The sequence below is a fragment of the Aspergillus sydowii genome, assembly GCF_001890705.1.
Source record: "Aspergillus sydowii CBS 593.65 unplaced genomic scaffold ASPSYscaffold_18, whole genome shotgun sequence".
Taxonomy (NCBI): domain Eukaryota; kingdom Fungi; phylum Ascomycota; class Eurotiomycetes; order Eurotiales; family Aspergillaceae; genus Aspergillus; species Aspergillus sydowii.
Genome location: NW_024467876.1, coordinates 525190 through 538165, shown reverse-complemented (window position 1 = coordinate 538165; position 12976 = coordinate 525190). Strand labels below are relative to the sequence as shown.

The 12976-nt window shown below is 51.3% G+C and overlaps 6 protein-coding genes across 6 annotated transcripts; 3 read left to right on the top strand and 3 right to left on the bottom strand.

Moving 5' to 3' along the window:
• Window positions 1-107: 107 nt before the first annotated feature.
• On the top strand, window positions 108-1144 carry ASPSYDRAFT_51638 (SDR family NAD(P)-dependent oxidoreductase). The gene has a single exon (XM_040848333.1). The coding sequence runs from the start codon at window positions 255-257 to the stop codon at window positions 768-770; it is 516 nt and encodes a 171-aa protein (XP_040696779.1). The 5' UTR covers window positions 108-254; the 3' UTR covers window positions 771-1144.
• Window positions 1145-1434: 290 nt separating this feature from the next.
• Window positions 1435-2908, top strand: ASPSYDRAFT_73514 (FAD-dependent oxidoreductase). Its single transcript, XM_040850714.1, has 6 exons — window positions 1435-1474; window positions 1542-1839; window positions 1897-2342; window positions 2405-2438; window positions 2485-2644; window positions 2718-2908. Exons 1-6 carry the CDS (start codon window positions 1446-1448, stop codon window positions 2816-2818), a joined length of 1068 nt encoding a protein of 355 aa, XP_040696778.1. The 5' UTR covers window positions 1435-1445; the 3' UTR covers window positions 2819-2908.
• Window positions 2909-3183: 275 nt separating this feature from the next.
• Window positions 3184-4810, bottom strand: ASPSYDRAFT_95333 (uncharacterized protein; the record flags this gene model as incomplete). The annotated part of the gene is made up of 5 exons (XM_040853109.1): window positions 3184-3597; window positions 3659-4050; window positions 4122-4313; window positions 4368-4629; window positions 4679-4810. The coding sequence occupies 5 exons, from the start codon at window positions 4808-4810 to the stop codon at window positions 3184-3186; spliced, it is 1392 nt and encodes a 463-aa protein (XP_040696777.1).
• Window positions 4811-5502: 692 nt separating this feature from the next.
• On the bottom strand, window positions 5503-6481 carry ASPSYDRAFT_62595 (SDR family oxidoreductase; the record flags this gene model as incomplete). The annotated part of the gene is made up of 3 exons (XM_040850143.1): window positions 5503-5885; window positions 5942-6123; window positions 6201-6481. The coding sequence occupies 3 exons, from the start codon at window positions 6479-6481 to the stop codon at window positions 5503-5505; spliced, it is 846 nt and encodes a 281-aa protein (XP_040696776.1).
• Window positions 6482-6979: 498 nt separating this feature from the next.
• Window positions 6980-7744, bottom strand: ASPSYDRAFT_163833 (putative allergen; the record flags this gene model as incomplete). The annotated part of the gene is made up of 2 exons (XM_040843198.1): window positions 6980-7289; window positions 7341-7744. 2 exons carry the CDS (start codon window positions 7742-7744, stop codon window positions 6980-6982), a joined length of 714 nt encoding a protein of 237 aa, XP_040696775.1.
• A 2703-nt stretch (window positions 7745-10447) lies between these two features.
• Window positions 10448-12973, top strand: ASPSYDRAFT_563995 (Zn(II)2Cys6 transcription factor). The gene is made up of 6 exons (XM_040849203.1): window positions 10448-10731; window positions 10781-10806; window positions 10878-11209; window positions 11261-11449; window positions 11499-12633; window positions 12714-12973. Exons 1-6 carry the CDS (start codon window positions 10674-10676, stop codon window positions 12747-12749), a joined length of 1776 nt encoding a protein of 591 aa, XP_040696774.1. The 5' UTR covers window positions 10448-10673; the 3' UTR covers window positions 12750-12973.
• The last annotated feature ends 3 nt before the right edge of the window (window positions 12974-12976 follow it).

Below are 12976 nucleotides of genomic sequence, written 5' to 3'. Positions count from 1 at the left end.
ATGTCGCGATTTTGGGATAAAGCTCCACTATACCGAGACAGCATCGGATGTCGCCCCACCATCGGAAGCTGAAGTTGGAGCCGATGCATTTCTGAATGGCAACTGTCGGGGAGAGTGTGGTGGAGAGTGCATGGAGTCGGTTCTCTCGTATCGCTTTATAGGAAGCTGGCCTGGTCCTTGCGTGCCTTGATGTGGTATAATGGTTCTTCCCTTCTTCCACTGTTCAGACCAACGACAGCCAGCTGCAGCCAACGATGCCACAAACACTTCTAAACAAAGTCGCCATCGTCAGCGGCTCCTGCGAAGGCATAGGCGCCGCAATAGTACGCGAGCTATCCTCTCGCGGCGCATACACAATCGTGAACTACCCATTCCCCGGGCTAAAGGAGCAGGCCGAGCAGCTCGTTTCCTCGCTCCCTACACCGTCTCTCGCAGTCGAAGCAGACATGTCGCGAATAGAGGGTCCCAAACGCCTTGTCGACGCCGCAGTGTCTCAGTGGTGTCGGATAGACATTGTGGTTAACTCTGTGGGGCTTGCAGTCAACAAGCCATTCGAAGAGCAGACGCTGGAAGACTGGGACTTGCTGGTCAATGTGAATGCGCGCGGAACGTTCCTGTTGACACAGGAAAGCCTCAAGCATCTAACCAAGGGTGCAGGGAGGATTGTTAACATTGCGAGTATATCTGCGCGAGGACCGCCACCGAACCAGACGATATACAGCGGGACAAAGGGGATGATCGATTCTTTCACCAAGTGCTGGTCTGTTTGAACTATTATCATACCTATTTTTTAAAAGACAGTGCTAATGTCGCTGTATAGGGCCAAAGAACTCCCCCCGAAATATGGCTGCACTGTCAACGCCGTCAGCCCTGGGCCGACAAAGACCGAGGGCTTTTCTGATGCTGGTGAGGAGCAGATGAAGATTCTCCAGCCGATTATCGACCAGACGCCTGCTGGGCCTCGAATGGGCGAGCCGGATGAAATCGCCTTCGCGGTGGCCTTTCTGTGTGAGGAGCGGGCGCGCTGGATTAATGGGACGCATATCATTGCGTCTGGGGGGTTGTTTATTGATTGAGTCTTGTTTATTTGTATTTACGCTGGCTTGGCTTCTCCAACTGCACCAGCCTTCTAGAGAGAGGATTGTCCACAAAGACGCCTGGCGTGTTAAAAGTGAGTCGGGTGTGCTGCCGATGATCTGGCAGTCCATATCAATATATCAAGATATCAATGTATCAATTGTCTCCCCACAGGGCGTCTCCCCCACTAGTGGCATGTCTACACCACTCCACATGCACCGACTCACTCGGAAGAGCAGTCCGATGGAGTGATAAGAAAAACTGAATCGGGTTTGAAACCGATAGGTGCCCGCTCTCCAACTCTCGCATCATAAATATCAGCCCACGTATCCGGCCGTCCAGATACACCGTAGTCCAATCAAGGCAAGATGGCCCAAATCACTATCGTTGGAGCAGGGTACGTCAACTCACCTACATTCTGTCTACATCTACTTGTAGCCCTAAACTGACGGTCATATCCAAAGCATCGTCGGCATGGCCACGGCCTCCATGCTGTCACGCCACCACAAGGTCACGATCGTCGCCAGGAATCTCCCCGGAGACAAGCCGTCGATTGAATGGGCGAGTCCCTGGGCGGGGGTGAGTTTCATTGCAGGCGGCTGCTCGTCGCCTGCAGAAGCGAAGATGCAGCTCGATGCGTTTGCAGAGTTGTGGCGGTGGAGCGATGCGTATCCCGAGTCGAGTATCAAGAAGATTCCCATTGAGGACTTCCATGATGATAAGACGGAAGACGATATCTGGTGGAAGGAATATATGCCCGAGGTTAGCTCTCAAGGGCGACGTGAACAAAATAGTAACAGCTAAATGATATGCCCATAGTTTCGCTTCCTCCCCCCTGAGAGTCTACCCAAAGGCGCCAAACTCGGAACAGCATGTAAATACCTAGCTCAAGGCCCAAAGAAACAGCTATATTGTACTAATCACCTCACAGACAAAAGCCTAATTCTCAACCCCGACATATTCCTCCCCTGGCTCCGCCAGCGTCTCGAAAGCATGGGCGTGCAGTTCAAGCGCATGACGCTGAACTCCCTCTCAGAAGCGCGCTCTCTAGGCCACGACGTGCTCGTAAACGCCACGGGATTTGGGTCGCTAACCCTGAACGACGTGCGTGATCAGAACGTGGAGCTGATTCGCGGCCAGACAATGCTTGTCAGGAGTAACTACGACAAGCTGTTTATGCGTGATACTGGCGATACTTATACATATGTGATACCGCGCTTAGACGGGACTGCTATCCTTGGTGGGACGAGGCATAAGGGCTCTGCGTATGTTGCCTGTGCTTTCTTTTTACCTCTCTGTATTAGATGAACTAACAGGCCCTACGCAGTGATCCAAACCCAGATTGGGATCTATGTCAAGATGTACGTATCCCCCCATCAGGTATAGGATCATGCTAAGCCATTCCAGATAGTCAAGAGAGTCAACAAGAACCTACCAAACCATTTCTCAAGCAATCTACAAGACTACCAAATTGTCCGGCACAATGTCGGCATCCGGCCGTCGCGGATCAACGGGGTACGAGTCGAGCGAGAGATCAAAGATGGGCAGGTGATTGTCCATGCGTACGGTATGGTTCAAAGCCTTATAACTGTACACATGCCCACAGATGTATATTGATATGCTGACATGCTGAACGGTAGGCGTCGCCGGCGGAGGATACATCTTCAGCTTCGGGATTGCGCGTGCTGCAAGGGATCTTGTTGAGGGTTATCTCTTCCCTCACCATCCTGCGAAGCTGTAGCTGCCGAAGCGGCCTTGGAGTTGCGAGTATCGGATGCAAGTAGCATATAGATCAAAGCAAACTGCGTTCTACAATACAAGTAATGGATCGTTTTATCATTGAGTTTTGCTGGTCCCTAACAGCTATATTATAAGATATATCGGAGGCCTAGACCTTTTGTAACCCGTGAATTCATGTAGATAGGTTAATAGTAAGGTTTTACTCAGTAAGTTAATATCATACTAGAAACCATTGTATAGTGCTGGATTGATGCAGACGCCAGCTATGTTTAAATACGGATTCTACTTCCAGATACAATGTTTCTACCAAAATATCCCGCCAGAGTCTACCTCTAAAAGCGTCCAATATACGCAACCGCATCGCTTCTACACCGAATTCGAGTTATCCGCACAAGACCAAGCAGAAGACCCCCCAGACGCACTATAATCGCCGATAATCCCAACAACAGAGCCATACGTACCAGAAACCATAAGGAACGAGCCAGCGACAATAACAAACCCGCTCCAGCAGACCATGAAGTACCACCGGATATCACGCGTTTTGCCCCAGTTATCATACAGCCACATACAGCCCATGGGCTGGAAGGACATTAGGGTTCCGAGCAGCGCGCCGATAAGCGAGACCAGGCTGTTGAATACGGGGATCGCGCTGGCGATGATATACGCCGTTATTACTACGCCGAATGTACAGAGGAGCCAGGTTGTCCAGTGCCGGAGGGTGTTGGTCGAGAGGTGTCTTGTACCGCGGAGGAGGCGGACGAAGATATACTTGCTAGGGACCTACAGACGGAAAATGTCAGTATTTCCAGGCTACACAGCTTTTGGATCGGAGGAGTCCTACATGAGAAAGGATCACATTAGAGGCCAGAATCCCGGGGATACTAATCCCATAGGAAATCTTCTTCATAAGAGGACCCGCAGACCCTAAAGCCGGAGAGGCAACGTAGGACCCGCAGTAATAGTATACCACGACGCCGATTGTAAGGAAGGTTGAAGTGACGATGCACTGGCAGCAGAACAAACAGCGGGTATACAGCCTGGGCTCACGCATTTCGGCCGCGATGGAGAAGAACATGCTGGTTCCTGCGTATGCAAAGACAATACTCGACACCGCAGATACGGCGTCTAGGAAGGACGGCTTTTTGAAGAGCTGGTAATCGGATTTCCAGGGAGCGTCTTGTGGTGCACCGCTGGGACGGTCCTGTACGCCAACGGCAATTGTAACTATCAGGACTGGTGAAATAGGAAGATCAGCAAGGGATGTTGACGTTTTGGACTGGGCGATGTAAACGAAGTTGACTTACTGGCGCTCAGGATAGATACGAGCCCCGTCGAAGTAATCCACTTCATCCGGCCTAGAGTCCGAATACTGCATAGGATGTAGGTAAGGATAGCAGCAACAGCCACAAAAACGGCGGTGCATGTCCCATGCGTTGAAATTGCGTTCAGTGCAATCGATATGCTCAACAGTCCGGAGCCAGATACGAATATCCAATCTAGCCTGCGCATTAGCAAACCCTTCGCAAACGATTCTTCCCGGCTATACGCACACATGCAGAATGCTACCCCTAAAAAGTCTCGCCCAACTGTACCAAACATGATATATCCGGCATCATCGATGGCATATACCTCACGGTGGCTCAGCTTGAACATCCCGACGACGTACATCGACCACCAGGTCATGGCAGCAACGGTAAGAAGGCAGATGACGCCGGGGATAAGGCCCAGAGTATTGAAGGCCCCGGGGATAGCCAGGACACCTAGTCCGATCATCGACTTTGCCATGAGCACAACAGTAGCAATCCATCCTATCTGAAGCAGTCAGTTAGATCGGATCAGGACTCGCTGGCAGGGCACACACGTTACGGTAGTTGGGACCGTCCTCGGTGATTTCTCCAAATACAGCATCAGTCGTGATATTTTGGACTTCTGCAGGCTTGGGGTCTGGGAAAGCAGGTAATTCTGCGTCCTTTTCCTTTGTTATACCAGTCATATTCGATGGTTTAGGGTTAGAAAAGATGAGGGGACGTCTTGTGGGCCGACTGATGAGTACCTAGGTTTATCCTTTATATACCATTTCACCCCTGTCGAACGTCTAAAAATGCATTTAGTGCAGCATTTAATCCATCATGTCAATTCGCATGCCCAGCCTCATAGGGAGAGATATACGGCAACGCTGCCGGCCATTCGGGCGGGTCCCCGATATATGCATCAATACCCCAGACCCAATGCTCTACCCCGTACCCCGTAGCACTACGTCTTACTCCACAGCTTGGGGTACATATTAGTCTGTCTTGGCTGGGAATCCCCGCATTCGGCTTTGCATAGACCGGGCGACTTCCCGGCTGTGTTAATCGGGGAATTTCCGCTTCCACGGAGTCCCTAAACAGGATTCCGATATGATTAGGGTCTCGTGTGACGCAGTCTTCGGATGGAGTGCACCACTGATGGTTATGGAGCTGTGGCTGCAACAGAATAACCCGTCTCTGATGCTTAGATTGACATTTCTTAATGAACATCAGGGGACCAGCTCTGGCTATGATTCCGCTTGTCCTGTTTCTACATTGAGTATTAAGTTAAGAGGAAAATTGAATGTTGAAGCTATGCTAAAACTTTATTGAAAGCGGCGTGGCATAGCAGTAGATAAAAGAAGTATCAAATTTTCCAACTTTGGCCTGCCTATTCCTAGACAAAGTCTGTCCCAGTAGAAAAGTTCTCCCATCCCGCAAGAGATCTCAATGTCTCCTCACACTTCTTGCGAATCACGGCAACAGCATCCGGTCCGAGGGCCAGCTCCTTCGGCCACACTCGCCCAGCGGCCTCATTCTCCCCTCGAACAACGTCAATGATGCGAGCTACTCCCTTCGCTGGGTCTCCTCTCTGGTTCCCGTGCACCTTGCGAAATGTGTCAAACGTGGAACTCGCCACGTCCCTGTACTCAGCAATGTCTGTCTCGACAAACATACTATTCTGGGAACTCAAAAGCTCCGTGCGGAACTGGCCAGGCTCCACCAGGAGAGTCTTTATACCGAGCGATGCAACCTCCTGATCGAGTGCGTCTGTGGCGTCTATACAGTGTTAGATCACTACCACTCAAACACAACAGGATAAGGAAAACACATACAGCGAAGTGCGGCCTTGGAAGCTGAATATGCGCCGACACCAGGGTACGTCTCCCACGCAGACATAGAGCCAATATTGACAACAGTCCCGGCCCTTCGAGAGCGGAAATGGGGCAGGAATGCTCGAGTCGTGTTGATCGTTCCGAACACATTAGTCGTAAACTGCTTCGCGTAGTTGTCCTCACTAGACAGATTCCGTCAGCGGGCCCTTTACCGGTACTCCTAACTCAGATAGATAATGCAGAGCCAAGTGAAACAAACCTCATATCCTCCAAAAATCCAAACTGGGTATATGCTGCGTTATTAACAAGCACATCTACCTTTCCAAAGAGCGATATGGCTTCGGCGGCTTTAGTGTTGAGTTCTGCCTGTGGGGATGTGACATCCAGCGTCATAATTTCTGCGCCGAGCTGTTTCAGGTGCGATATCTTGGAGATGTTGCGTGCTGTCGCGATGACCTTGTCGCCGCGGGCGAGGGCTTGGGTGACGAGTTCGTGGCCAAAGCCAGACGAGGTTCCGGTGATGAGCCAGACAAGGGGCATTTTGCAATGTCGATGCGTTTATTAACTGTGCTATTGTGGTTTTTGAAGGAAGTTGTTGTCATGGTGAGATATGGTATAGAACCAAAGTATATATATCTGGGTTATGTTCAACCCAGTTGCCTGTTAGCACTTTTAGTAAGCCCGAAGCCTATCGGGACCGTCCATAGTGCACAATCTGAATCGTGAATAGAGACACCAACCTGAGCATATGATTGGGCCGTGATAGCGAATATGACCGAATGACTGCGTTGGTGTTGGCAAACGAAGTCCGAAGGATTTCGGGATCCTATAGACTGCATAACTGCACAATTTGTACATTAGTAATCACTATACGCACAAGCTCGGCTACGTGAGAGGACAAGTCGGGGCCTACAGGCGTCTACTACTAAGTAAAGGTCTACGAAATCCAGGTTTTAAAATGAGGAGACTCATATCATTTGTAGTCATTTGTAGTCTATAACGCGTTGTAATCATTCAAGTTTTGATCAACAGAACTTTTTAGCCTTGCCAGTCGACGGTCACCTCGAGCACGACGTTGCCATCCCCGGAGATGTTGCCGCCAATGCCACCGATATCAGTCTCGGCAGTGGTGTAGGCGTTATCGACAGATTCAGCACCGGGCGAGATGCTGGAGCAGGTGCCGCTGCCCTGCTCGCAGATCTTCATACCCTGGACAGTCTCGCCAGCATTCTGAGCGACGATGGCGGAGACATCGAAGCCAGACCAGCCGCCATTGCCGGTGCTGCTGAAGTCGAACTCACCCCAGGTAGAGGCGTAGCCACCGCCAGCGTCAAGAGGCATGTTACCGCTGGGGGCGGCAGCGAAACCACCGTTGGTGTCGTCGTCGAAGGCGACGTACTTGGTCTCACCGGAGTTGAGGGTAAGCTCGAGGGCGGAGAAGCCGAACCAGCCATTCATCTTGCCGTCGGGGCCGTACTTGTTAAAGAAGATGAGGTCCCAGGGCTCGCTGTTCTCGCCGGAGATCTTGGCGACGTGCTTGTAGTTCGAGGCATCATCGGAGGAGATCTCGATGATGTTGCTACCGTATGGGTCACCGACGTTGCCCTGGTAGGTGATTCCGGAGCCGGAGCTGGAGGTTCTAGCACCGAAGCCGGGGCCGGCGGAGGACGAGGAGGTAGAAGAGGTAGAGGGGGCAGCCGAGGTGGTGGTGGAGGAGGCTTGACGCCTCACGTGGCCCTCAGGGCGGGCAAGGGAGGTGGAGGCAAGGGCTGCCAGCAGCAGAAGAGACTTTGTGAATTGCATCTTGGTGAAGGGAGCGTGGGGTCGCGTCAAGCGATGATATGACAGGTCTTGAAATAAGAGATGTTACACTAGGTAATTTGGAAGAATAGAAGTCAAAGGAGTGTGCCTTAGTTGGATTGCAACCCTGTAGATGTGTGAGTGAAGTTACGAACAAGGCGAGGGTCATCCTTCTTATATAGATTCGGGGGAGCAGTCGGTTACTCCAAGAAAATGCCACCATGCCTGCCCTCCGAGTCTCGACCATGGCGTTCGAATGGAATACCTCTGGTCGAGATCCTTGTGGGACAAAGCATGCGTAAGTGGTGGTGGTCAGCGGGGTTATTGATGCTGAATGGAATAATTGGGCCAAAATGACCACGGATGGACGTAACAGGCAGGGAGACACATTGATAGGCAGGGGAATGCATTCAAAAGCAGCACAATTGGCCACATTGAGTATGGAAACAGATCCACGGAAGTTATGCCCCAGACTATTATTGGCCGCACTGGATACGTACCTGAATCCAGAACGGTCGTCAATACAATTGGCCGGCCCAGAATGCAATTCGAGCGTCAGTGGCTTGAGTGGGACTCAAAATGCCGAGATCTAATAGAAAGAACGGCGGCACCGTGGCACTCATGTTTGAAAGCTGTGTTCCAACCATGAACTGTACTGGGCGGGATTGCAACTCTGCTTCTGCATTGCCACATCACTTATTCTTACTGCAGGGGATGCTCAAAGGAATGAAAGAGTTAGGATACCGACAACAAGCTAGTTATTCAACCACCAAGCCTACGCAGGAAAGCTGCAGCTGGGGTCTGACGAGTCTGGACTTTCAGTTGCGAGTCAGGGCCCGATTTTAGCAAGACTGAGACTGGAGACGAAGAGCTGCCCACTTGCCCAGTCTCCTAGGTAGGAATGGATGTGCGCGTCCAAAGGTTCGAGAATCGAGATGCAGTGGATCATTTGTCCCCAGTCTCCACCACCGCCTGCTTGGGAGCGCGTCCCCAAAAGAGCCCGGCGTACGTATGCCGTGACGGGAAAACGAATCTGACGGACATCTGCACGCATGACTATTGGAAAGATATATTCGGAATGTCTTTATATTATCCAGGCGCATTGACAACGGGCGTGTCGCACAAAGACGCCAGAGATAATGTAACGCGCCTGTGTGTGTGTCTTCACTTAAGAGAACAAAAGTCGGGATCTCGACCGTGGGCCGCCAAGTCTGGACCAGGGGCAGAACCGGATTTCAAGCGCTGAGGAGCCAATCCGACTGCTTTCCGCACAACAATATCTCAGTAATTGTCAAACCAGGCCAACGAAGTTCCATGGAACGCTTAAACAAAAAACAAGCAAGGCTGTTGAAAGGGCAAGAACATCGCCAAGTCTCCCTTCTGTCCCACACAACAAAGTGATCGGCAGCGGTACCTGGCATAAGCGAGGTCCTGTCAATCGCAGAAGAAGCTGATGTGGGATAAAAAATTTGCAAGATTCAACGACGCTCTCCACTGTTCGAGCTCTAGAGCTCGATGTTGCTCCAAGCGTTGCGTGCTTTCGTAGAAGCGGAGCTTACGTGCGCGGTCCCACTGCATCGTGTACTTATCCCACCGAGAGATTATCGAAGGCTCTCGATCAGTCGTTTTCGCAAAGGTGGTAGGCTGGCAGTAGTCTAATACTTGACAGCGGAGCCTCTAGTACCTCACGGTTCATTCGGTCAATGTTCACATTGGTGTTCGCCATCTGAGTGGCATTGGGTGTCCACAGCGGCCATATCGCCGGATGACCCCAGTATGGGCTTGCAGAGAGCAGTGTTCCCCGAGTGTTCCCCGGCTCGTGTCTTCTCGAATCCGAAAGGAACCCTCATGTCACGAAAGTTCCCGACCTGCCGCTAGAGTTCCGCGGAATAGCCTCTCTAACAGCTAGAACTAAAGTTCACTGCAACCCACGCTGAGCCATGACCCAGCCGATGGAAGCAAACTCAGCGCTGCTTGACTTCCGTGGCGGAATAGGCTCTCCACTCCCACCCACTCACCTTTGAACAATCTGGACCGCTGGGACTGGTGTTCGGGTCTTGGTACAGAGTAGAGTTTTGCATGTCGCAAGTGGTGGCACCGGCCTCTTGAGTCGATGCTGAGGCAACCTAGGTTGGGCGCTTGATTGTGTGGGACTGATCTCTGGCAGATGGGGACTCGCAGGCAAATCCTGAGACCCGGTACTTGACTAAGATCAGTTTGACCCGGTTCTGATGTCAAAGGATGAGGATGTACGGATGTCGATTGGCGACCGTAGAATTCCCTCGATGGCAGAAAGATAACAGACGCGAACTCCGATGGTCAAATGCCGCTTACTCGGTTATCTAACGTTGAGCCATCGGGTCGTGGTCGGGTCAACTTTGTGAAGCGAGCATCGCCCTTCTCGCGCCACTCCCGCCACGTTGGAGCCGCCGACGCAGCCAGCCGGTATTGGCGATTTCTGGCGCTGCCGGCAACATAGCGGCTTTGAAGTTTTGCTCACACTGATCGCGATAGGGACTCGCAGTTAAGTGCTTGGCTGAGCGGTTTTGGGTTGTATGGACAAGGCAGTCCGAGATGTATTATAACGACAACAAACATCGAGTTGCAACTATTGGCATTGTACTCGAGATGTAGAAAGATAAATATCCGGGATTGTGTGAGAAGTTCGTCGGGCAGAAGCCTCAACCGACGTTGACGTGTCCGGTCATAAAACAGACGTAAGAGGAAGCTATGGAGGGATCAGTCAAAACGTTCATAATTTTTACACTTCAGCAAGAGGATCAATCCATACCAACTCTCGATCGTTAATTGGAACAGCCCGATGGCTTTTTGTAGCAAGGCGACGAAATAGCGTGATTGTTGAGAGTGTCAACATCCGACGCGACCACCGCAGCCGACGATCCGCCATTCCTACACTGTCAACAACCCGAGCATGGAATGCAATTCCCCACAACAACAACCGCAGCGTCGAAAAAAGCGGTCTAGATCAGGTGGGAGCTATATATTTTCTGATTTATTAATATCTAACTGGTTTTTCAGGATGCAACACCTGTCGAGCTCGTAAGGTAAGCTGTTTTCCAGAGCACTGTTACACCACAAAACGCGTCGTAACAGCGCTGATATGGGTCTCCTCTAGGTAAAATGTGACGAGCGATCGGATGGCTGCGGGAATTGCGAGAGGCTTCAGTTAGAGTGCTCTGGGTACGGGCGTTCGGCGACTCGACACTCAGATGCCCATACGAGGGCGAGGCGGACGTACCGATCCTGCTCTAACTGCCGACTGGGAAGGGCCAAGTGCTCTGGTGAACGACCGGCATGTTCCAGATGCCAAGAAAAGCGTCTTCAGTGCCAGTATGGCGAAAATGTTGAGCCTGTGTGGCCACGCCGGTTGACAAGCACGGTTGATCCTCCTGAGAGACCAAGTTCCGCACCACGCGAAAATGAAGCAGAAACCCCGTCTTTGGCATGGTAATTGCCAACTTTGTTGTGTTGAGGTGATGTCTACTAAGACTATAACAGGCTGACATCTTTCGACCTCCCCGAGAAAGCCAGGGTGGCAGTCCTAGTCGATAACTACTTTGCTCATGTTCACCCCATTCGCTGTTTTGCCTTTCTTCATAGGCCCTCGTTTCTCCGCAGAGTTGACGAAGAATTGGCTTCGGATGTACGAACAGCTCTGCTCCACGTTGTTTGCGCCCTAGGTGCACAGTAAGTTGACGAAGGTTTCTGAATTTGGTATTTTGGCTAATTTGATGAGGTTCTATGCTCTAGAATGCAGCGCGATTAGCCAGAAGCTATCACCAAAATTCATACTGTGGGCTGGCTCTCGTTGGGCAGAAAATGCTTACAGTATGGTTCTAAAGGAGTTGGATAAGATCTCCATCGACAATCTCATGGCCTCACAACTGTTATACGACCACGCATTACGAGTGGGCAACTTTGCTCAAGCGTTTATGCTAGGAGGGATCACTGCGCGTATGGCCCAGGCACTGCAAATTAATCTCGAGTTTTCTACCGACGTTTTGTGTTTGGAGCCTGGCCTTTCCGTTTCTGCGAGGGAAGCGCGTCGTCGGTTAATGTGGAGCTGTTTTGTGACCGATGCGCTGCTCGGAAGTGGCGTTGACCAGCTTATGCTAATCGAAGAGAGGGACATCAAAATACAGCTGCCATGCAATGAGCGACGGTTCCTCCAAGAGGCGCCTTGTGTTACGCGGACCCTCGACGGTACGGTTCTTGGTTTTCTTCGACCGGAAATTACTCCAGTAGATCCAGACGAAAACATGGGAATCATGGCGTATTTTATCCAGCATATACGGATTCGAAAGCAGGTCCTCCGCTACATAAAGCATCTCGATAAAGCCATGTCTCCGTGGCTTCCGAACTCGGAATTTGTTATTCTAGACAAGGCATGTTGGGACTGGTATAATTCTTTACCGGAGAACCTACAATTCACCTCATCCGCCATTTACACACGCAAAGCCTCATCCCAGCTGGGAGCCTTGGTGCTTATGCACTGTGCCCATCACCAAACACTGTGCGATCTGTATCGACTAGGAGCCCCGGCTCTATTCAAGCTGCGCTCGGCTATCGAGTTCCCCCCGGAGCAAAGCGAGTATCTCGAGAAGATGCGATCAGACTTGTACAAGGCAGCTAAAAGTCTGGCGGCGATTATCGCCGAGGCTGAGCGGCATGGGCCGCATAATCTGTCGGATACCTGGCTTCCGACCGTTACTTACGACAGCTCACGCATCATGCTGTATTATCTTACCCAGCTTATCGACCCTCGTGAACAAAACAGTAAAGACCTGGTCGTCCAAACTATTCCCTATCTGCAGAGCAATATACGAGCATTGAGAGCCATGGAGTCATTGAATGCTGTATCGGGGCGTCTGGTAGGTGTTCCTCAAGGTGAATTGAAGCTATTACTAATATCACAAGGCCGGCCTTGCTGAAACAATGTCGAGACTTCTAGGATCGGAGGCTGAAATATCTAACGGTAGAAATATAGTCCCGGACGACTTTTACCCCTCGGATTTGGAAGACACCGGGCGGCAGACTCCGGCGGGAGTTCCGGCTCAAAGTGCACCTGACTATGTTCTCAACCCTCTCACAATTTATCGCATGGCGCGCAGAACGATACCGGAGCGACATGCCCCAGAGCGTATTGCGTCATCGGCCACGGGTGGCTCTGCGCAAGCAACTGATATATCTCCGCCAATGTTAACCGGAGCTGAC

What these genes read in the sequence shown, in the direction of transcription:
- ASPSYDRAFT_51638 (XM_040848333.1), top strand. Translation starts at nt 255, where the DNA reads ATGCCACAAACACTTCTAAACAAAGTCGCCATCGTCAGCGGCTCCTGC.
- ASPSYDRAFT_73514 (XM_040850714.1), top strand. Translation starts at nt 1,446, where the DNA reads ATGGCCCAAATCACTATCGTTGGAGCAGG. An exon ending in ATCACTATCGTTGGAGCAGG is followed by an intron (nt 1,475 to 1,541) that starts GTACGTCAACTC and finishes TCATATCCAAAG; the next exon opens with CATCGTCGGCATGGCCACGG. An exon ending in GGTGATTGTCCATGCGTACG is followed by an intron (nt 2,645 to 2,717) that starts GTATGGTTCAAA and finishes GCTGAACGGTAG; the next exon opens with GCGTCGCCGGCGGAGGATAC.
- ASPSYDRAFT_563995 (XM_040849203.1), top strand. Translation starts at nt 10,674, where the DNA reads ATGGAATGCAATTCCCCACAACAACAACCGCAGCGTCGAAAAAAGCGG. An exon ending in AAAAAAGCGGTCTAGATCAG is followed by an intron (nt 10,732 to 10,780) that starts GTGGGAGCTATA and finishes CTGGTTTTTCAG; the next exon opens with GATGCAACACCTGTCGAGCT. An exon ending in ACACCTGTCGAGCTCGTAAG is followed by an intron (nt 10,807 to 10,877) that starts GTAAGCTGTTTT and finishes GGTCTCCTCTAG; the next exon opens with GTAAAATGTGACGAGCGATC.